General features: G+C 49.9%; 1 protein-coding gene across 1 annotated transcript in view; it reads left to right on the plus strand.

Moving 5' to 3' along the window:
• Positions 1 to 23894, plus strand: part of CACNA2D2 (calcium voltage-gated channel auxiliary subunit alpha2delta 2) — a 133548-nt gene that overhangs the window by 41227 nt on the left and 68427 nt on the right. Inside the window, exon 3 of the mRNA XM_026046049.1 lies at positions 14194 to 14310. Within this exon, the coding sequence (XP_025901834.1) occupies positions 14194 to 14310 (117 nt within the window). The remainder of the gene's footprint in view (positions 1 to 14193; positions 14311 to 23894) is intronic.

The raw sequence follows: 23894 nt of genomic DNA on the forward strand, positions 1-23894 counted from the left end.
ATCCCAGGAGGTGCTCTTGGAGCTCTGCACCCCTTGTTATCCAGCTCGAGCTCCCCTGCTCTGTGCCCTTGGCTTCAGGACATTGCTCGCTGTCTCCTAAAATCAAGAGCTACTACRGTGGATCTGTCTCCTTGTGCTGCAGAGCAGGACAAGGGCAGGGAAGAGCTGGGAGAGGGTTTTGGGCTGCTCGGAAGGGTTGTTTGTAGGGATTTCTAGTGGCAGGCTTACAAGGAGACCAAGAGACCACTGTTTCCATCTGGTAGAGCCAGAACAAGACATAGTGAGAGTCATGAAGAGGTAGGGGTCCTGCTTACCTCCAGGTAGTCATCAGTGGGTGGCTTGGCCGTGTGTGGGGGGCAATGACTTGTGAGCAGAGGAGCATCATGACCTGGTGGTTGCCAGCACTGGGGCAGCTGCCTATGGGACAGGCTGGTGCGGGCTGGTGGCACCTCCAGTGAAGCTCCACTTGGAGCTTCCACCTCCGCTTGGCATCACAAAGCTGATGGGCTCGACAAGCTCAGGGGCCGCTAAAAGCCCCATCCTTGTTGGCTGCTTTTGGGAAGTGGAGCTGAGGGAGAGTTTGGAGAACAGGAGCAGAGCATGAGGGTGGAGGGGAGCTACTGGGATGGGGATGATCTGAGGACAGTGCAGTGAGTGAGCTGTGACAGTGTCCGCATGCAAATCCAGGCCAGGGAGCCGTGCGCAGATGGTGGCAGGACCTTTAATCTTCTGCTTCACCTTTTGGAARCTTTTGGAGGAGTTTTTCCCCATCTGCTTGCTGGATGGCAGGTCTTCTGCACACCTGTCTGGCCCATGTCCTCCTAACTGGCCACCTCCATGTCTCTAAGACTTTTGTTCTTACTCCAGACAGATTGGAGYATGTGGAACAGCCACCCTAGTCTCATCCCAGTCCCTCTGGGAGACTGGGCAGAAAGAGGTCCAAGGACCAGCCCATTTCCTCTAGTTCTCCACTCACATCCTGGTCTGAATGCTTCCTCCAAGAAATGACARGCATGTGGTCTCCTCTGTCTCAGCTCTGCTGCTCGTATTTCCCTACCCTCTGCTCATGCAGTGGAAGCATGAGCATGAGCAGGGTAGGCTTGCCCTGTCTCTCTGCCCATCTGTCTGCATGGATGAGGAAGCTGGTTTCTTCCCCCTGACTGACTCTCCTGATACTGCCCAGCACAGCCCAGCGGCGCTTCTGCTCGTGCTCGGAAGTGGTGGCTCCAATTGGGCAGAGAAACGAGTGGACAGATTGGGAGTTAAATTGATACCCRCCAACCTCGTTTCAAACAGGCCCTAGAGGAGCCGTTGACAGTGTCTGATGGTTCCTACCTGATTGATGCTGCCTGAGGAACATCTAGGGTCTGTGGTTGAATGCTCCAAGTGTTGAGGCTGGGTTCCTTCTCTGGGGCCATCAAACRGCTGCCAGACCGCTGGAGAATTTGCAGGGTAAGCTCAGATGGGCACCTGGGAGCCTGCATCGAGCTCCTGCAAAGAAGCCCGCTCCCAGGGGAGGGGAAATAATTACCTGCAAATCCACTTTGCTCCCGTCCCTGGAGACTTTCCTAGCATTAGTGCTGAAAATGGACACGTAGGAGCCGCATGCTGCCTCCTCCTCACTCCCACTTCGCTAATGAAAACACTCCCCTTCTCGCCTGTATCTCTCCATCCTGAAAAGTTTTAATCAAATAAACCTGGCACGTGTGCTCAGCAAAGGAGGTTGCTCTATGTGAGCTGARGTCTGTGCCAGTTCCATTTTCTTCTGATTTAATTTTCCAGAGATTAAGATCCTGCTCGTCTCTGCGCTCAGAACTTGGCTGCCTTCATCTCGTTCGCTGGTTTTACTCTAGCGGGTTCTCCTTTCCGTCAGTGGTTTTTGTTTTGAAATCCCAATTGTATTGATTCCCGAGGACCTGGCAGGCCATGGAATCCATAGGGAGCTGTGTTGCTGTGTCTCCATGTGCCTGGTGTCACCCAACACTCCTCCTCCGGGCCCAAGCAGTGGCTCCTGTTCCTCCTCCTATGGCTCTGACATAGTCAACATGCGTTGACTATGCATTGAGGTTGGAAGGGGCTTCTTGGGTGAACGTGTTGATGTTTTCCTTGCTTTGTGGGTCTGTGTTTGTCATCTCTGGCTACATCTCTCAACAGGCTTCACCCATGGGTGCTGACACTGCAGTCCACTGTGTGGAATTGAGGTGGTGGCTGACAAGGGGTCAGGAGAAAGAGGGAGAAGCATCATGACTCTCAAAGCTGTATTTAATAAAGTGCCCTGGTACCTCTTGTGTGGCAGCTTCTACAAAGGACACTCGCTGGTCTTCTGCCTGAAGAGCCTCTGATGCCTCAGGTAGATCAGGGAAGACCGTGTTTGAGGGAAAAGAGGCCTCCAGTGAGGGAGATTCCTGTGTTTGGGTGTAGGTGGAGGGGACTGTCCCTCAAGCYGACCTCCTTCCTGGCCTCTGGGGCCAGCTGCTTGTGGGGAATCAGAAATGTCCAAATGTTTCTGGTGCTTTTCCTGCATTTTATGCAGATGTCTGGGGTCAGTGGTGACAAATTATGTAGATTCCTCCCCCTTCCCGCTATCCTTTCTCACTTCCATTATCTGCCTTTTGTAGAGGCTGTAATTTATTGCATTTGGCAACCTTGTAATTTATGGCTTTTTTCTTATATAATTCTTTCCAAGCTTTCAGAAGTAACAACTCCATGTACCCCAGTGCATTTTATTGTCACACTTGAGGCTTTCCTGCCTCCCCCTGCACTTCCACTTCTTTCTTGTAACTTGCCTGTTTACTTGCTAAATTATTATTGTGCACTCGATAAAAATTGCATTTAAAAAGTGATAACTGAAATGACATTTAACATGGAAAGCACTTAAGCATAATTACACTATATGCATTACATCATTTTGTGACAGCTTTAAAATATCTGAACAGGGTTTCTTGCTGTTGTTGGGGGCTATAGTGGGTGAGTGCTAGCATTTCATCATTCTTGAAGTGCCTTTTTTCCTCAATTTTTCACTGGAGAGCTTTTGTTGTGTGGGTTTTGTCTTGSCTTTCTTGCTTGTGCCACTGGTCTCTCATTCTTGGTGTGTTTTCCATTGCATGGGGTGGAGATGACAACCCTCATTCTAAGGGTTTCAAGCTGGYTGTGGCAGAACTGCTCCAAGTTTGGTCTCTTTTGGCTCCTAGAAATTTGGAGGAGGTTAATTTATCTGGATCCATGGCTTGAGCAGCTTGACTGTAGAGCTTTGTTGCTCGCACCAGCACGCGAGGAGATGTTGAACAGTGGAAAAGGGAAGGATGTGCCTGCTCTTTTGGCAGCACCAAGGTCATCTCGGATTGTGGGGACTGCAAGGACTGTGAGCGTTTCCATAGCTTTTGCTCCTGGTTCTGGTCTATGGTCGTTTCTTCTGAGGGAAGCTGCTGCCAGCTCTACCTAAGTGGTTAATGTCCTTGGTTGATGCTGCCCAATGACTTCTAGAGACGTGGGGAAGTGTGCCAGCCCCTTGTGACCCTGTGGCTCATAGCCTCRCTGATGTGACTACTTGATTATTAGGTTACCCGCAAGCTGCGGCTCCTTGGCCATCTGCTGCGCCAAGCTCCTCGGCTCAACCCTAGCAGCTGTCCAGCTTTGCCCTGCAAACCGTGCTGAATTCCTGAGCAGATCAGCCCTGTGTCCCAGGTTTGGGTGGTTCTGCTGGATGTCATCCTGTCCTCTTCTTTTGTGCTGCATGTGAAGTGTTTCAGTGGTGATCTTGATTGCCCACCTTGCTGGGGTTTCCCAAAAGGTGAGATGAGTCTCCAGAGACAACAGAATAGGCTGCAAAGCAGCTCTGAGTTGAGTGCCTATCTTACGTGGGGAAAGGTGACCTGGAATACACCTGGCTGGTGCCCAAGAAAGAAGCAGGGTGGTGTAGATGGCACTGGGGAAGAATGGGGAGAGGGACTTGGGTGACCCACCTGGGCAGTGACAGATTCGCCTCCAAAATTTTCCTTGTGACTTGGTGGCCTGTCCTGCTTCTTGGTGGCCCTGCATAACTAACCCAGGGTAGTGTCCTCAGCAGGGTCCRTGGTCCCCTTCCTTTGGGAGCACTTTGCAGCCGGGCTGGCCAGAGCTTGGCTTACCTGCCATGCATGCAAACAGGTGGACCTCTCTCTAATTCAGAAGCAACAACCATGGGAGATATGGATATGAATCCACGAACTGGAAAGGTGGTAGGGAGAGGGGCAGAGGGAACAGAAACAGGGAGAACATTAGTGTCCATAAGCAAATATCCCCAGGGTCCCTAGAAATACCGTGTTCTGTTCCTTTCTTCTTTGGTGACTTACCTTCAAGTTAATAAACTGTTAATCATGTAAATTTTATGGATAACTTCATTAATTTTTTTTTGCAGAACTATTCTGAGGTTGAGATAAAGGAGTTTCGTGCATTTGAGCTTTTTCTCCCCCTTTTTCTTCAAATGCGCACGTAACTAGAAACCATGCAGAGCCAGTAATAAGCAATAGAGCTGGGAAAGGAATCTCCTGGAGAGACTGTGCTATGGCTTTTCAAGGRGGAAGAGGCATCTCTGGTTTCTTGCGTATTTTTTCATGATGATTTTTTAAGAGTTCATAAAAAAGGGAAGAAAAATCTCTCTGTAAAATCCTCAGCAGCTTGACAGTTGTCTGTCTCATCTGGGAACTATCTGGTGTTATCTTGGCTTAATTCATTAGTAAGACCGCAAAAAGCGTTGAAAATGGACATCTCTATTGAGAGCATTTGATTGTTGGAAACAAGAGTCAATTATTGAGCAGGCCCCCTGCAAAACCCCTGGCTTGTGACATTCCTTGGCCTACTGCTGACCAGGCTTGGCAAAATAAGGCAGCAGGAGGGCAGGAGCTWCGCTGGCAGGAGCCACGAGCAATTGCCGTTTCATTAGGAAACGGCCCATAACTTGCACCCCAGCCATGAAACGCAGRCAATCTGGTCAACCGGTGACGTGTGGAGGTCCATGATCTGCAGCTGGGAACGTGCCTGTCTCCTGCTCCATGGGAGAGGAGAACAAGTCTGCCATGAGYTGGGTGAGAAGCTAGGGAGCTCACAGATCACGGAATGATGATGACACCACAGCTCCCCTGACGGTTTTATGGTTTGGAGGCTATTTTCTGCTGTTTCCTTCTTATTTTAGAAGGTTTCCTCTGTTTCTGGGGTAATTGGGCCAAGTGCTCCCAGGACTGGTGACAGCAGAGGATGCTGCAGCTCTTAAGGAGGAGAGAGGCTACATTATTTTATCAAGTTAAGGAATATTGGGGCCTTCCTTGACCTCATGGTGCATCTACCAGCCACTTATCTCTCCAGGTCCTCAGACTGAGACCATCAGCACCCATCTCTGATGCCCTCCCCGGACCTTCAGCTTTCCCTTTAGCCAACGCTTATGTGAATGTGGCCTCTTGTTGGCTGTTCACTTGGTAGCCCAAGAACCTTTCTGGAGAGCTATGCATGGATTTGTGTCTGATGATTGTTGTCCATATGTTTTAAGACCAACTGTTCCCATCAACCGGGTGTTTCAGTGTCACATTTCAGCAGGGATTAATCCAAGCAACCCAGTAGCCTGTGTTGGATCAGACCTGTCAGTTATACAAGTTCCTTCTGGCTCTCCTAATCTATGACACTGGTTATGTTGGAGACATCTAATTGATCACTTGAGGTGGGGATTTTTTTGGATGAAAAGAGCTTTGAGTTGGATGAGGGGCCTTTTGAATGGTGGGAAAGAGAAGAGGATTGAATGGAGGAGTGAGTTGTGAAGCAAATGACTGTTTCCTTCCCCAAACTCCCCCCTTAGTTTGAGGGGGGCAGTCTAAGCTGGTCCTAGRGATGTGCAGAAGACTTCTTTGCTCAGCGCATGGGTCACCGTGTGCATGARCCTCCTCCAAAGGAGGCAGCTCGGGGCAGGCTCGTCCATGCTTCCAGCTTCCCCTTCCCTCACTGATGTGCTGCAAGCAAACGGGGATGAAATCAGCAATTGGCAACACGCTGTCAGCAGGGATTAATTTCTGTCCCTGATTAACTTTGTGCTGGAACAGCAGGAGACTAATGCTGCCCTGCGTACGGTTCCTGATGCACTTGCAGACTGCTTCCTTGCACAGAGAGGAGGCCTGAATCCATCCCCTGTCCTGTTCTTTCCCCTCCTTATGTTAGCTGAGACCAAAGTGGCAGGACCCCAGTCCTGGATTCATGGGAAGGCACCTGCATGAAGCCTGGATGATGAATGTCAGGGTTTWGCGGGTCTGTCTTGAGACAGACCAGAGTTTGCTCCCTTCTTGGAGCAGTTTCAATGCAGTGCCAGTGTGGGTTGTCCTGTTGTCTCCTCTAAAGGTGTTGGAGGAACAGGAACTTGCAGCTGATACCTACCTGCTGCCCCTCTGCCTCTCCCAGCCTGGCAGAGGAACCTCCTACTTGTTCCCTGGCCAGAATTTGTCCCATAACCTCTAGCAGAGAGGCCACCTGCATGAGTTGTGGGGACTAGCAGCATCCTGCAAGCAGGGAGGTTGCTCCTTTGCCTTGGCCCTTTCCCAGGAACGAGGACCACCCTTGCAAGGGCTCCAGCTGCCTTGCTCTGGCTGACACCTGGCAGCAGGCAGGAGAGGCCAGCAGTGGCTTTGCTGGCCTGTCTCAGCTGCAGGTGAACAAGCAGCTGWTGGAGAATGAGGCTGGGGCAGGGGAGGATCTGCTGCTGCTCTGAGGTCCCTGCTGGATTTTCTTTCACTCGATGGGCTTCCCTGCAGCCTGTGGGGACTAGGATGCCACAGCTGCACCTGCATGGCCTAGGACAACCCGCAGCAGCAGTTTGCTGGGGTTAGCAGACAGCTCCAAGTGAGAGCCACGGCTTTTCACTGACACAATTGCACGTTTGGGGACCATGGAGATGCAGGAGGTGGAGGAAGAGGAAAGGGTGAGGTGCTGCACAGACCAATGCTGCTCTCTACCATGGCAGGCAGTGGACACCATCCTGGCCCACCTCTTGGCAGCCATGGGRCCAGGACCTGGTGTCTTGGATTTCCCCAAATCCACGTGCTCTTGTATTGTCCCTCTGCCCTTATATTGGAAACGCCATATGYTGAAGGTTTGGGCTCCTGCTCTCCTTTCCATGCCCATCACTAGGGACCAAGGCATATTCTTCCTCTGCAGATCTGCTGTGGACATCTGCTCAGAAGCCTCCARTGTGATAAATGCCTTGGGTACCTCGAGAATTGCTTTGAAGTACAACCCAGGGAAGTCGCTACCAACTTCATTTTCTTCTTGTAGCCTTAATTTTGGTTTGGACCCAAGGCACTAGACCATGAAAAGCACTTATCTATGGGGGAAGAAATGAATTTGAGTTAGTTTGTATTTTCTCAACTTACAGGGAAAGGAACTGAAGTGAGAATGGCTTCAAATATGCARCAGCAAAAGGCACATAAGATCCCTCCTTTAAATCTGGTTATTTCCACCAAGAACATTGTCCTAAATTGCAGGAAGGGATTTGCAGGTTAGGTAGGTACCAAGTTTTCTCCTAGGGTAGTGAAGCACCAGAATCTTTTCTCTTGTGAAGACTTGGTGTCTCCGTTGCTGGGTATGCTGAAGATTAGGTCARAGAAACATGTGAGAAATCATATAAATATGTATCATTAAGGTAGAAACTGCAAATATTCTGCTAACTTCAGCTTGTGGGACAACCTGTGTCAGGCTTTCAGCCTTACTCTTTGATGCTGCAGAGGTTTCTCAGTCCTTTCTAAGACTTTCTGTGTTCAGATGTTGCCTTTGGAAGATGTATCTGGCAAAGTGCTTATGGGGCTGGGCCTGTCCTGCCCCAATTTTCTGCTGAAATCCTGGGGTGGTTCCTCTACTGGAGGTCTTGGTGCTGCTGTTGAGGTCTTGCTGCTGGAGCTGAGGAGGCAGAACCAAGCTGAGAACTTGAGCTAGTTGCAATCTGGGTGCTCMATTTTATTAAAAAATGGAGTGTTTAGCATCTTTTTTTGTTCAAACCTCCATTTCTTGAGCTTCCTGGCTTAGCAGGAAGCACTAACAGGAGGCAGCAAAACAGGTTGGAAAAGCATGGGGAAAAATAACTAAAAATCTGTTCTCTATCCTATGGGGTAAGGCAGAACTTAATGAGTATTTGCCATGACAGCAATAACTTATATTAGTGTTGCCAGCTTTCTAACAGGCTGTTGAGGAAAGAGCTGGGGGAATCACTTGGAGGGCTTGGACCTACCACCAGCAGTGGGTGAGATGGGGCCATGGACCTGTTTCGGGTGGCCCGGGTGACATGGATGGAGTTGGAGGGGCAGGTTTAGGTCCCTGGGTCTCTTCCAACTTGGTTCCGAACGAGGCAGAACACATTCAGAAATGTTCCTAGCGCTTGCAATTGAGGAACGCTTGTAAACGTGGCTCCCTGAAGATCAGAGAGCCCCTAGGAAGGTAAATAAACAAGAATTGCAAAGTTGCTGTTTAAAAAATCCCATTTTTTTTAAAAAAAAGATGGTTACTCTGCAGAAAGCAGGGTAACTGTTGATATTGCTGATGTGTGCTGCCCTAGATTTCAATCGCTGTAGCTCTAATGAGAGATTTAGCGTAATTCCATGTCAGTGGAGTTAGCCTAAATTTACATCCGAGCAGCTGAGAGCCGAATTTGGCCAGTGGTGGCCATCAATAAGAAGAAAAGGCAGCGTGAGGTAAATAGCACTTTTTCTGCGTGGAGCTARAAGAAAAGCCTGCAAAATGTGGCTGGGAGTTAGCGGTGTTAATGAGGCCTCCACAGCCTCTTTTCACAGCCCTTCCTGCAAGCAGCTTTTCTGGCCCAGGAGGTGAAGCCGTTTTGGGAGATTATTTTTCCTGATTATTTTCTGAGCTAACCTAAAACAACRTGTTTGTGGGTCCAGACTGGGTCAAATGGTCAAAGCAAGCAAGAGAATTGCACCTAGCTAGGGTATGTGTGCAGGTGATGGGGAACAGTGATGYTCCTCATCTATGGGAGCCCTTCCTGCTGTGTCCTCCCTTTCCCAGCTCCAACATGTTCATCCTGATGGGCCCAGCGTGGTGGTACTTCAGTAGAGCGTGGCCATGTCTACCTGAAAAAGAGCTTCCAACTTCTGCTGCTCCCATGTGAATTTGGTTTAATTCTTGCTCGGAAGTGACCTGGTAGCAGGGACTTCAGCTGAGCTGTTATAAATCCAGCACGTGGGAATATTGAGGAGCTTGGTGCTCTGTATGGGTTCCCACCATGCTACRAATGTCCCCCCTTGATCTGATCCATCCCTGGCTCTGGTAGGACATGATATTACCTTGGTAGGAACCGTGGGGCGAACCCGAGCACAATCCACAGCGCGGAGACAACAGCGCTGATGGAAATAGCACGAAGACAAAATATAGCAGCAGAGCACATCTCTAGCAGCACCCCTCCTCCAGCCTCCGCGGTGCAATGTGAGCCGTGCCGAGCTCAAGGAGYACAGCTGCTCTCTGCAGACACGACTTTAGTCGCTAGGATTAAAGTTTGCCTCTGTAGATCCTGAAGGGAAGCGTCAAGGTGGAAAAGAAAGGGCTTCTAGAAGCTAAAGCTTTTGTTGTTGTGTTGCTGATGACCTGGAGACCCAGGGATAACCATCCAGGACCATGGGTTGGTTGGACTCCTCCCTGCCCTGTTTGRCTGCTGTATTTTGGGATCGTGTGGTCTGTGAAGGTGTTTGGGTGTTGGAGATGCTGTAGCTCGTTCCTTGTGTGGGACTRTAGCGGGCTTGGCCTCGGATCCAGCAGCAAGACCTGTGTCCTGGTTGCTGCTGTGGATGGGGATGGGGGTGCCTGGTGCGATGCAGGGCAGGATGCTGCCACCTCCCCTTCCCTGTAAGGGTGGCCTGGTGTCCTCAGTGTCTTCTGCTGCCTTTGAGCAGGGAAAATGGAGACTGTCCACCTTCCTGCTGGTGCCTGAACAAAGCTCTTGCTTTAGCCTTGTCCTTGCAGACCCTGCTTCAGGGGACATGAGCTCAGGTCTCCTCACAGCTCTGAGGGGTCCCTGTCCTTCAGCAGAGYTCTGTGCTCATCTCCCTCCTTGTGACACTGCTCCTTGCTCCAGTGTGCAGCATCTCCCGGTGATCTTGCTKGTCTCTTCTGCTCCAGGTGACTCTGTCCTAGGCTCCATTGTCTTCCCAGGTGGTCTGTTCTGTGCCCACGAGTCTGCTCTGTTCTGTTCCCCAAGCATCCTGTTGTCCTGGCCTGGGATGGCTTTGACCTCCAGGAAATGGCAGGTCCCCCATTATACCTGACCAGTCAGGCCATGGTTTTAAAGCCATGAGCCAGTCTCCATCTCAAGTCTTGATCTAGCCTAGAAACCCTGAGACTTTAAATAAAGAACAGTAGATGAGGAGGCTCCTCTTTCATGCTAGGTTTAGTCCTCTGAATCTGGCATTGCTTCTCCATCTCCCTGTCTTCACAGGACTCCAGATTTTCTGGGGCCGCCAAGTACTGCAGTATTTCTGATAACCTCCAGGACAAGCAATTTGAGGGCTTGAACAAGAGCCTGAGTGTGGAGCCCTCACGAGCTGCAAGGGCTGTTTGAAGGCAGCGCAGTCAAGCAGAGGCCCAAGAGGAGCTCTGGGTGAGATGCATAYGATGAACTGGGGAGCTGAGGCTCCGAGAAGTCCAATGATGGAGCGTGTATGTGTCAACAGCAGCTATTGATGAGATGACACCCCACATGGTCCAAATTCTTGCAGRGAGCCTATGTGGGTCACTATGGATCTGAGCAGCATAGGGTTTTCCTTAATATTTTATGGTCAAACTGAGCCCTGGGAAGGTGCTGTAGGTTCCTCCTGATGTCTCAGCAAATCCATGAAGGAGCCACGGTGGGAATATGATTATTTCCACCCCCTTTTGGGTCTCTTCTAGTGCTTGGTGCCTGTGTAAGGGCTTGGGGAGTGGCAAGGGCTTTCCTAAACCCCAACAAATTGCCGGATATATAGGCGCAAAGGGAATTAATAACACAGRTGAGCATCATTTAATGTGCATTAGGAGCAAGGCAAAGAAGTGACTTTGGAGAATGGATGTTCTGAAGCCCTATCAGATCTTCTTCTTCGATTAGCCCGTCGCTGCTGTGAACGTGTATTGATAATTGGTTGTGTCTGCTTCTCAGCAAGGCCACTTAGTGCCCYGGCTTACGTACTCAGCTGCTTGCAGCTGCGCTGTGCTTGGAAGTATTTGGGATGACGTTTTTCAGGTTGTGGGTTGTCTTTGTGGTGTCTTCCCTTGCTCATCCTCCCTCTTATCCTCATTTCTCTAATTTCAGCTCAGTAATTTTTGTTGTCTTACCTTTTTTTGGCGTTTTCCCCCTGCTCTTGCTGGTTACCCGTTTGCTCTGTCTGCTGCAGAGCCCTGCCTAGATCCCCATGCTGAGCAAGGCTAATGCAGGGGCTTAATCCTTTTCCCCCTCATGTCACATACACTATATATATTTATAGATGACATATATGTATATATGGAGCTTTGCAAGGAGAACTTGGCTTTGTCCTTGTGTTCATGCATTTTCCTGCGAAATGGTAGGCAAATCTTTGAGGAAATCCAGCCCTTAATTCAGCTCCAGGAAAAACCYGGTGTGGAAAACCAGTGAGTTAAAACCTGGCCAAGCTTTCTGCAACCCAGAGCACAGCACAATGTTATCTTAACTGTATTAATTTGTCCTGAATGCTTCTAATTAACGGCGAGGAACCATTTAGTCTGCAGAGCGCAGCAGAGCAGGTAGGAGCAGCTCCTGGCTGGTCTGGGACGACTGTGGATATTTTTTCCCTACCTTTTCCCTTGTGGACAGTCGCTGTTGCTGCCTGGAACCAATAGGAGCCAATTTTCCTGTTTCATAATAGGAAAAGACTAATGTCAGGACGCCCTCCTTAGCCAGAGCTTTCTCCTTGAAGCTTCTTGTTCTTCTGCTCTCCTAATTGCTGCTGCTCAGCTGGAGGTAGCGCGTGCGCCTCCGAGCACGTTATTTTGTTATGTTGGTAGTTACCAAAGAGGGGGRAAAGAAAGGGCATGAGAATATTGCTTTGTGGTGGTTTGCTGGCTTTAACCCTTCCTGCGCCAGCACAAGGTCTTTCTTCTCTAGGGCAGGATCCCTTGCTCTTGGCAATATGGGTCTCAGTCTGCCGAGGAGTGGGGTGCAAYGGGGCTCAAATATAAAACACCTTCATATATTTTTATTATTGCTGCTGGGAACTGTGGCTGCCTCTAGAAAGGATCGTTTTATTCTCTTGATGTCTTTGTCCTCGTGTGATGACCGTGTGTAATAAGATGGGAGGTGTCGAATGGTTAACATCAGGGGTAGGGTTGAGAGAGGGAAAGGCTGGAGCCCCATGGAGAGTGGGGCTAGGAAGGGCCTGTTTAATGGGTACAAATAGAAATGTAAGAAGTTTCATATCTGTGTGAGGAAGAACTTTTCCTGAGAGGGTGCCAGAGCCCTGGCACAGGCTGCCCAGGGAGGCTGTGGAGGCTCCTTCTCCGGAGACCTTCTAAACCCACCTGGACACCACCCTGTGCCCTGGGTGTCCCTGCTGAAGCAGGGGGTTGGACTAGATGGTCTCTAGAGGTCCCTTCCAACCCTAACCATTCTGGGATTCAGCAAAATTGATGTGGACCAGGGGTGGTTCAATTGATGTGGACCAGGTTGGTTTGGGGACCAGGTTGGTTTGGGGACCAAGATGATTTGGGTGGAAGTCAGGTTGACTGCAAAACATTGAGCTTGGGGGTGGTTCTTAGTCTTCCTTGAAAGCCAGCAGATGTGAGAGAGCAGGAGGGCTTGGAGAGGGTGATGGAGCAAAGCTCTGAGTGTTTTTTGGGGCTGGAGGAGTTGCAGATGTGTGATGGGCGCATCGCTCCCAGCAGCCTGGGTGAAATGACTTAAATCTCTAGAGGGTTTTGGAAAAATCGGTGCCTGGGACAGAGCTGGAATCGAGGAGTGGTGGATCTGGATGAAAGGCTGCCAAGAGGAGTGTTGTTGGGAACTTGTCAGGATAGAGCAGGAGGAGCTGGCTCATCCGAAGGCTTGGGGAAAACGGGCTGCAGCAAGAGTCTTAAAGCAGAGCTGAAGCCTCAAGCTTAAGCCTGTAGGTCTGGAGGGACGGTGTAAAGATGGAKCGCCCTGTGGCTTAGTCTTAGAACATAACCCTGTGGCTTCAGCCTCTGGAACCGCTTTGTTAAACTGTGAAAGGAAAGCGGAGGCTGCTGGAGGAGGGATGAGTTCCCTCCTCGGGCTCCTGGATTCCYTGCCAGCTGCCTTCCATTGAGCGGAGCTGCTTCCTGCTTATGAACCTCTGGAAAAGGAGGAGGATGGAATAAGGAGTCTGAGAGAGCATCAGGAGGCTGTTTTCTGTGGAGTTTGCATCCTGTTCTTGACTACTGATGTAGGCACGAGGTGAAGATCATGTTGGATTGCACTTCATAGCCTGCACTGCTGTTTCTAAGTGGCATCCCAGTCCAGCCAGGTCCAGTTCTTGAGCAAACTGGCAGCTTGGCAGGCAGACTGGTTTGTCTCCAATGAAGCTGCAGAGAAGGTTGTCTCCTCTCTGTTATTTTTGTCTGTGGGTGGGATGAGATGATGCAATTTATCTCCCAAGGGGCATGGAAGCTCATGCAGGAGCCAGGTACTTGGTGTGTGAGTCCCAGTTGGACTTGGATGGTGAGCAGTGTCCTGGAGAAGGTCCGGGTTTCCCTGGAAGGGTTTTCTGCTGCTGATCTTGTTCTTGGGACTGAACCTTCTCATTGAGCTGGTGCTGGTGCCAGCAGCTCTTCCCTTGGGGCTGGCACTGTCCTTGGCAGTTGTGTGACATGGCTTGGAAGAGCAAGCTGTGGGTCACAAGCTGTGAAGAGCAAGCTTGGAGCAYGAGTATGCGTTTAAGGAGGGGGAAGTATGGGAAGAAATGTGGTGGCCTGGCCTCTGCTGCTGGTTTGGCTCAGCAAACGTGTTGGGTGTGTGAGCAGACCTTGTGAGCAAGAGATGGATGTTTGTGTCCTGCAGGTGTGAAGGAAGAAATGATAAAACCTGAGGTATAGGCAGTGGATCACACATCTCCTGGTTGCAAAGCATTTGCTCCCCTGGCTTCCAAGGGTTATGTGCTGGTGGTCAGCCTTCCTTTAGGAAGACTGTTTGTGTATTTTTCTGTTCTACTGACTGTCTCTTATTTCCTTTTGTAGATCTACAATGAGAATAGAAACCTCTTTGAAGTCAAGGAGAACGTGCCCAGGAAATTAGTGGAGAAGGTGGCAGGAGACATCGAGAGCCTCTTGGCCAAGAAAGTCCGTGCCTTAAAGGTAAGGAGCTGGCCCTTGTATGCTAATCCTTTACATGGTGTATTCCATTCTAGTCTAGTAGGCAAAAATACTCCGTTTTGGTGCTGGTGAAGCATTATGATCTTGCCATCAGTGGCTTCTATGGCTCCATAGCCTTTCCTAGGAACTGCATCTCCTGCAGTTGCTCAGGTTCATAGGAACATTTTCTGGAGCATGTTTAGGTTTTGAGGCCAAGAAGTCTCACGTAAGGGTCTACTATGGGAATCTTCTGGATTCTCATCTCTTCTCRCCATCGTGTTGACACCTGAAGGTGCTGCCACCGGAGCAGAAGGGACTGTAAAATCCTGAGAGCAAATCCTACCATCAAATCCAGCCATTTAACTGAACGTGCAGGCAGAAGGAGCAGAGGTGCTTTGGCTTCCCAACATTACCAAAACACTTCAGACAAGCTTTTTTTTTCCCCGTTAAGAAGAGCATGAACTGAAAGGCTCACGTGCTGGTGCCTGGCACTTCAATCCTGTGATTGACGGCGTACGTGAGTTGGCCTYGTGGGCGCCCACGTACGGCTCCAATCTACTGGCCTAGTTTGTCACGCTGCTTTTGTAATGAGTTCATTTCATCTGGAGTGAAGCAGAGGTGGCCTGTTTGTGGTGTGGGCTCCGGAGAACCCATTGACAGCAGAACTGTGCTGCTCCCTGCCACTGGTTGGAGAAATGGGAAGATCTTCTCTGCTGCAGAGCAATACGGGGCCTTCTGAGAGGGCTTCTTCATGGCACAGCTGCTGGCAGAGCAGTCTCCAACCAGTTTGCATGGAAATGCTYGGTCTTGTGTTGGTGTCAGCAAAATCTGGAGTTGGAGAAATAGATTTGAATCTAGTGTATCTTCCCTCCCTGTTGGGATYAGGTGCATGTTGTAGAAAGCTCTCTGCAAGCAATGGGGCTTCCACAGATATTTTTCTCTTATCCAGCCTGTGTTTTCTTCTGTGTCAGCTCTCTCCTTAGTTGAATCATATCTCACGGAGTCATTTCCTCCCTTTCTCTTGTGACTCATGAGTGATGACTTCTCAGAAYGTGTTTTTCATCATCTGAGTCAGGTGAGACTCCATGTATCAGCAAAGGCAGGTGARGAGAGAGGCATGGAGCCTCTCCTTGAAGCATGAATTGTTGCCTTGCTGATGTGCTTGCTCCACTGCAAAGAGGCCTCCCGACCTCCCTGTCCTCCTCTTCTGTAGGAGGCTGAAGGGCTATTGCTGGTGCCTCAATGAGGTGTTGCAGAAAGGTGCTGCAGAGCCTTTGGGCACACGGGATGGATGCGCGGTCCAGCAGTGGTATTCTGATGAGGTGATGATTCAGTCGAGCCATCAAAGAGTCTTTCTGCCGTTTCTAAGCAAAAATATTAATGTGATTAAGCTACGAGCAGAGCATTTATTAATAATACATAGTTTTCTTCCTTTTGTGCTTCATTTCTAGAATGCAGAATCAGACACAAAGAAACTAGGCTGGGTGATGCTTCTTCAGCTCCTGACACTAGCAGGACACACTCCCCAGAGTACCAGAGTCTCATGTGGGGCACGGGGGTGACTGCTTCCCAGGATAAGGCATCTTTAAGGGGTGCTTATATGGTGACTGTCTTGCCCTTTTGCCCCAGACCTTCCTATGTGATGTCCAGCTCTTTCTGGGACACCAAAATTGAGCTAGATCTCCAGTTCCCACCTGGACCAGCTGGTACTAGGGAATAGCATCTACAGCTGCATCAAAGGGGACTTCTGCGCTGACTCCCACACAGCAGTTGTAGACAAGGCTTGGATCAGCACTAGCTGTTCTCTTCCCCTGTGTCCTCCACCCTTTCCCCATGGTGAAGACCTTACTGCTTCAAAGTTGCCCTTAGTCTGCTTTAGGCTCTAGGGTTCCAGCTCTGTTGTATTTCCAAGGAGAACAGGAGAGAGAAAACCAAAGGGCTCCAGTTGCCAAAGCTGCAGCTATTGCTGCTTGAAAGGGAGGTGTTAGGCACTGCTGAAGGCTGGACTAATGCTTGGAGGAGATGACATTTACCCAGCCTATTGCATCAAGAGGAGGTTCTAGGGATCTCGCAGAGGATGAGGAGTAAAGAAGCAGGTGTGTTCCTGAGTGGGCACAAATTTAAGCTTGTCTTCGYGTGTGTGCAAATGAATTTGCCTCTGCCAGAGCTAAGAAAAATCCTTTCCTTTCTCCTTGGGGAAGGAAAGAGGTGGCAGATTTCTGGAGGACTACTRGGGAGTTAATGTCTGTGTTATCCCTGCTGTGTTTTCCTTGTGCTGGGAAGCACAGTTGGCTGGCTCGTGGCTTGACATCATCTGAGACTAGAAGTGAATAGGCTGCTGCTTTGCCAAGTATGTTTTTTCATTGCTTTTTTCTTCTATTTGACTTAAGTTTCCTGTCTCCTCTTCATCTCAGACCCTTTCTAGCCTGAACACGTGCCCAGAGAGACTCATGCCACAAGGCTACGTTTCCTGTCTGTTTGTTTAGGAGACCAACCATTTCAGTTCTGCCTTCCAGGTGCTCCATTCCCTACCTTCAGGAGCTTCAAGTGTCTCCTGCCCCACTGGGGTTTGCTGCTATTGGAGCCCTGAGAGAGCCAAGGACAAGCTGGTGCGTTACGGGCTGGAGCTYCAAGACTGAAGGATGTTTTCCTCACTTCTCCTGTACTTTCTTCTCYGGGTGCAACCTTTCCAGGATTGTGCAGCTCGCCACTAGTGGCTAGACCTTCCCTTCTTCCTTCCAAATTGGTGACAACAGTGAGTTTGAAGATGAGCTTGTTCGCAGTAGAAAGGGAAAGAAGCATCAGAGAAGATGAGGGTCACTAGACGTATTCTCCATCATCAAACCTAGTCCCATGTGGTCACCAGGCTATAGGATGAAGACTGTGTCCAGAGCATACRTTGATGTCGTCTTTGCCACCTTCTAAGATCCTTCTTTCCCAGTGCTCCTTGCTCTCCTCCTGGCCCAGTGAGCAAAGGGAGTTGAGTGGAGGGAGGAGTGAACTCAGAGATGGTCACTTGAGATCCTAGGYTACGTTTTAGGCTTATTTCTGCTTTTCTTATGCTGTTTTTGTGAAGGCTGCTTTGGATGATGCCTGTTCATCCTTCCCATATTTAACCACAGGCAATTTGCTTTGCCTCCTGAGAACAGCACATCCCTCTCTGACTGCGTGGGCTATACCCTACAGGGAGCTATTTATACCCAGTGACCTGCCTTAAGATTGCCCTTTAAATTGATGCTCTTTCCTCATCTCTCAAGTCCCACTTATCCATAAAAAGTGCTGYGAATATCTGCATGTTCTGATGTTAGCTGACATGGGGTGATGGAGATGGAAGGGATCTGGGCACCTAGACCTTGGTTCTCAAGCACTGCCCATCACTATGAGCAGCCACAGCCACTGGGACCATCTGCTGATGCCACCATGAAGCTCAATGGGCACAAGGCTGGCCAGGCTCCCTTTGCCCAGCTGGTTTTTGGTCTAGYTGCCCTGTCTGAAGTGCTTGTCCAGGTGTCGAGGTTGGAATGGCTGTGCCTGTGGCTTTTTCCAAAGCCTTTCTAGCTTTGTGTGCTGTACGTGACTGGTGAAGTTTTTAGCTGAAACTACCACTCATTATGTTGCCCTTGGACCTCAGCTTTGTAGAGTAGGTTATGCCAACCCATAAACTCTTCCTAAAGTATCTGTTTGCATGCCCTCCCCTCTCCCATTTCCAGTGTGTGCTCTTGTGTCCTCTCCAGTGCCAACTTAGATGGAGGATGTTTGATCCACAATGGGAACTGCACCACCAATGTGGTGGTGTCGCAGTCCTAGATGTTGTGGCCATGGGCCATTGTGCTGCAATCCCTTCTCTTCTGTGTCTTATCCCCAGCTAGATGTGGTGGAGCTTGTAGACACTGCAGGGTCTGCATGAGCATAGGTGCCCTTGAGTAAGCCTAGGGATAAGAAATGCCTCATCCTCCTGGAGAGCAGAGATGTTCTCATCTTCTTGTGAACATGGGGTCGCACTGCAGTGAGGTGCTCACCAGGTCCAGCAGCTCTCCAGGCTGTATCAGCAGGACCTAAAGGGATGATTCATTTATCTTTTTGCATTTCTTATACCCCAAGAAGCATTTGGGGACCTGATGAAGACTTCAGGTGCTCATGATACGTATTGAATAGCCAGGTAGCAAGGTGATATTTCACCACTTGAAGGATTTAGKGAGGAGTGTATTTTATATAATTCTTGCTTAATTCCATGTCAATGAGAGAACTAATGCTGCTTAGAAACTAATATGTGATTAATTAAGAGAAAAGCTTGTGGGTTTGACTTAGTTGCTGAGTTTAACTGTGTGTCTTTGTTATGCATTTACCTCCAGCAAATGGTGGAGGTGGCACGAGCATTCGCAAACCAAGGAAGGACTTGGTCATGGTCGGGTCAGTACTGCTGTCTGCTCACTAAAGGTATGAGAGATCCCCAAATATATTTTGGTGGATATTTTCAGACTTTTTTCCTGCAGGAGGAAAAAACAGGGGAAAAAATGCGTTTGGRATTAAACAGTGTCTTGTGGCAGAAAAACAAGCACAAAAGACAAAATACTGGGCACTTAATGTGCTTTTCTGAAAGCCCACCTAGCAGACTGCCTGCACGGGTGTCCTGGGGCACCAAAGCCTGAGCAATGCTGTAGCAGGTTGTGGCATTCCCRTATTCCATTACCCTGGCTCCTAGGACCATTGGAAGTGCTGGTAGCTAGTGTGCAGACGATGGAGGTGATGGTTGATGAGTAAGGCTTGGGTTTTCTTACTGCCTTGAGGAGACTTCTCAGTTTTGCCTCTGCTTTCCACCTCCACGCTGTGATTTTTCCTGCTTCCTGGTGATGCGCCGGTGTAGCTGGTGGCTTGCAGAGCTTTGAGATGCTCTGGCAGACGAGGAGGCGGGAGTTTGGTGCCTTATTACAGAGTGTTTCTCAGGGGGGATGGCTGGTCCTTGCAGGAAGCAGCAGCTCAGGCCAGTTGTGCTCTTAGTCCTGACTCAATGCTCAGCGCGTTACTGTTCAGCTGGGACTAGTTCCAAGCTCCGTTTACGTCTGGCACCAGCATTTATCAAGAGTGCAGAGGGGATTTAATTGGACAGGTTTATGCCTTTAACAATTCTGGTAGCCCTGAGGTTTCCCTCGCAGGTCCTGGGTGAACGGGGTCTTTATCAGCTCTTCTGCTCCCTGGTAGGGCCYGTAAAAGGTTTCATTTGCATAAAGTGCAAAAATTGGCATGTAACAGACCCTTTCTCGGAGTTTTTCTGACCCTTGGTCTTGGAGACATGGGGCCTTCAGGATAGTCAGTGGATGGTGTCAACATTGAACAAGAGTGTGAATCTGTTAATGGCAACCTCAGGGTTGCTTTGGATTTCTCCTCTAGCAACAGCAGCTTGCACTTCCAGCCCCATTGAGCTGCCAGAAGCAGCTTTTTCAGGGACTAGCTGTCCTATCATCACTGGCTTTAACTAGAGATCCCAGGATAGGGGAGAGATGCCCTCAGGTGTGGTCCTACAGGTGGCTAGCAGCATGGGCTGCTCCACTTGGTGATGGGTTTCCAGTTGTAGGTCAACRTGTGGGTCTTACATGACCTGGGAGGCCATGTGCAGGCAAGAAGCCATGGGCTATAGGGCCTCTTCTGGGTCACCCATCAGGACCAAACTGATGCATTGACCGTTTCACGTGGCAATAGAGGAGGAAAGGAGGAATATGTGTAGCTAAGCCAAGCTCAGAKGTGGCCTTGAGCTTTGCTTTGCTGCCTTGTGCAAATGCAGGACTTCACAGTGCTCGCGGAGGAGCTGCTAAGGCCCCAACCTCATGAATGTCAAAATACAGAGTGCTTAAAGATTTAATCTCCTTGCCTGGCTAATTAATAGTGAGAAATTCTGCTGCTTTGGCGAGTGCCATTTGGTGGCTTTTGTTTCAATCCTACTTTTAATTCCTCCCTAATCCAATCCTGGCCGGCCATCTCCCCTGATTTATCTGCGCGTGTGTGTCTTGTGCCTTGCCGTTGCTGTGGTGCTGGCCCTACTCCAGTAATCCAATTTGAAGCCAGTCCCCCAGGTCCGGAATTGYGATTTGCAGCTTGCGGAGGGGAGCCGAGCAGTGCCCGCGCGCCAGGGCCCTCGCTTATTGTCTCATCTAATCAGGGGCAATCAGATGTTGGTAACAAGTCTATCAAAACTGCGTTGGGCCTGTTTGCAACTCGCTCTCTTAATGGCATTAACACGATTTAGGGCTTCCTGGACACTTGATGCGGATTATGGTAACGGTTCCCTTTGTTCTCACCACAAATGGTTGGCAGCAGCCCAGCCCTGCTTGCTCTGTGGCTTTGCGAGCTCGTGGTGCATGCTGTGGAGAGCTGCAAGGACGTGGGTGCTCCTGGGCACCTGCACAGGCAGGAGGTTGGAGGTCTTCTGGAATAAACCTTTCCCAACTGATGCTGGAGAGCCCATGCACGCAATTTGAGAATAGACATCAAATGCATCCTGTTACAGGTGAGGGAGGTGAAGATCCATGGTCCCCACATGGAAAAACAGGTCTCTGGAACAGGTTTAGTCCCATATGGGCACGAGGAGCCTCTAGGCTGTTGGGGCTTGACTGGTTGTTGGCCAGGAATGAGCGAAGAAGCTTTTGTCCTATTTTTGCCCTTGGCAGGTGGAGACCATTGCTCCATTGCTGCCCTCTGAGTATTCATTTTCTTAAGCAATCTGAACTCTGCTCGGTTRCCCTATACTCATTGGTCTTTCTGGAGGTCTCTTCTTGGTGTCTGGAGCAAAAAGAGGCAAAACCAGGTTCTTTGGAGGACTGAGGCCTGCTGGTAGCCATTCCATCCAGGGCTAGCAGGTAGTGTTTCCTTGAGCTTTGTGTGCAAATTTGTGTGGTTTCCTGGCCCTTCTCTTCCCAAAAATTCATGCCTCCTCTCTGTTAGGCAGGAGATGAACTAGCTCTTACAATGCTTGAGGTCTCCAACAATTAGCTCAGCCCCTGATGCCTTTGTCTAGGTGGTTGTTTTGGGTTAAGGGTTTCTTGACAACCCGTAAAGGGCTCAAAAGCCTCTGAGATGCAAGGGTGCCTGTGCTCAGCACAACGAGATCTGGTGTCCCAGGACGGAATGTTTGGGATTCTGCCCCTTGCAGGGACTTCACACCACTCCTTGCTTGGAAATGGTGTCACCTTGAGAGACTCGAGGTCCTTAGTGRTCTTGAAGCCAAAGTGAACAGGGAGGTGGGCTGTGTCTGAAGGGCATCTTGGCTTCTTTTCTAACCTTCTACAGGGTTTTTGACAGCAATTCCTGGGCTTCTCCTGGTTCTTCCAGCAAATGGAGAAGGACCCTAATGGAGATGAAGCACCAGGACTGCTGGTGAGGGATTTTATGCAACTAAAGCTGTGGAGTCTTAAATGTCAGATATGTCTTAAATGTTGTGTGTCTTAAATGTTGGATATGAGCTGAGCCTCAGCTCCCATGTTCCTGAGACCTGCTAGGACTGGCTCATTCCATGCACTAAGGGGATGGGATTGGGCACAGTTGGTGTGGGCATCTGTGGATTAGTGCTAGTTAATGCATTAACTTTTACTTAAAAATTGGATTGTGTGATTGGGTTTATCCAATCACAGTAACAGGGGAATTACTGCAAGTTGTTGGAGTTTGGCATTTGTGGTAACCTCCTGAAACCCCGATCAGAAGAAAGGGATGCTGGATGGAATTGAGCRGTGCTGAGAATCAGCCTGTGTCCTTGTGAACCTGGGGGCAGGTTGGGTGAGGGTTCCTGGCCTGGATCCCAACACGTGTGCTCTGATCAGAGGCCTTTCAGCAACAACGTGTGGGATCACAGCCCTGTTCAGCAAGCCTGGATATAGGAAAAAGCCTTTTTCTTGACTTGAGGGTGACAGCACTGGCACAGCTTGTTGGCATCTCCATCCTTGGAGCCATCTGAACAGGGCAACCTGCTCTAGATGACCCTGCTTGAGGGTCCTCTTGCTGTGGGTGAAGGAACATGAAGGGGATCTCCTCTTAAAARGGGGCAAGTGAAATGTGCTGCTGCATTATATAGCAGGTGAAGAGAAGGTGTTTAACTGAAATAGGTGTTTCTCTGAATCTCCTTGGTGGAATTTGGCATGGAAAGTGCTTTTTCTGTGGTAAATMGTCCCTGGAGTTGCTTTTGCTCCCAGATTTGTGCCTCCCTGGATGTCTGTGCATGGTGGCAGAGGGTGAGCAGAGGATCTCTGTTCCCTTGGGGTTGGCTGTGGGTTTATAGGTCCATCTAGGTAGACGGATCGTTTCTCTGATGCTGGGAATTCAGGCCCCTGTCTCTGTGTCTCCAAAGCCTGAGATACCGGGCGGAAGAGGCTCTCGCTGGTCTGGTTTCTTCTGAAGTCTTTTATTCCCCCAAGTGTCTGAAATGCAGCACGTGGGCTGGAAAGCTCTTGCATTGGATGGGGCTGCCTTGCCAGGGAGGAAGCACTGKGAATCATCTTGAGTTTGTGCTGAATGAGCCTTTTTTGGAGGGCTTCATCCCACAGCTGAACCAAACTCCATGTTGGTGTGGCTCTGTTGATGGACAAGCAGCAGTCACAGACTCGGAGGATGGTGGGACCTGGAGACTTGGTCCTGCAGGTTAATAGACTTGCATGAGGCTTTTGGGGTCTCCTGAGCTCTCTAGCCTCAGTTTTGAGGGCAAAAGTGGGTTTGGCAAGTTCTGCAGCCTGCAAAATCCATGGATTTTGCCCCAGCTCATCTCAGTAGGTCTCAGCACAGAAATCCTGTGCCTTGCAAAGCAGGAGGCAACCTCAGCCTTGCACGGAGATGCACGAGCCCTTTACTGGAGCTCCCCAAYGCAGCTGATGCCCATTAAGCGTGTGAGCGACACCACAACAATGTGTAAAATATCTACGAGGGGCATCTAGTGAGCCTTAATATAAAAAAAGGCAGCGACAAGAATGTAAATTTTCATGCAATTGTGATAAAGAGCCGCCGATAGCGTTGGAGATGGTATCAGCTTAATGCAAGTTTAGTGCCGCGCTCTGCTCCGCTCTGCCGAGAGCCGTGGCCGAGAGCCAGCGGAGTTTGGGCGCAAGGCACCAAGGATTGGAATTGCTTAAGCTGGGCCTTGGATGCGAGAAGCTGTCTGCTTGCYGGGGATTAATGCAGACCTTTGCTGCTGCTGTAATAGGAGTGACGTCCCTGAAAGGAGCGGAGTGGCCGCTGCCTCCCGGCCTTTGGATCCTTGGAAAATGTAATTAAAAAGCAGCTTAGTGTGCTGTGTTGGGGGGAATTGCTGGCAGTGTGAAGGCTGGAGGGACAGCAGCGGGATAATGTGTGTGGGAATGGGGTTTGAGTGTGCTGGCRCTGGTGGGAGCTCATGGCATGGGCAGCTCCATGGGTACCCTTGGCACTGGCTGCCCTTGGTTCCTCTATGGGTGCTGCTCCTTTTAGGAGGAGTAAGTGGGAATTCCTCCTCTCTCCTGTGCAAAAAGGGAGTTTTGGGGAATCTGTCAGCACTCCGAGTGGTGCTTCGTGTCGCGTGCCAGCAGATGGCACAGGTTTTATGTGAGCTAATGAYGCCRGGAGAAGCTCCGGTT

The sequence above is a fragment of the Nothoprocta perdicaria genome, unplaced genomic scaffold (assembly GCF_003342845.1).
Source record: "Nothoprocta perdicaria isolate Ctin4 unplaced genomic scaffold, notPer1 scaffold_42, whole genome shotgun sequence".
Taxonomy (NCBI): domain Eukaryota; kingdom Metazoa; phylum Chordata; class Aves; order Tinamiformes; family Tinamidae; genus Nothoprocta; species Nothoprocta perdicaria.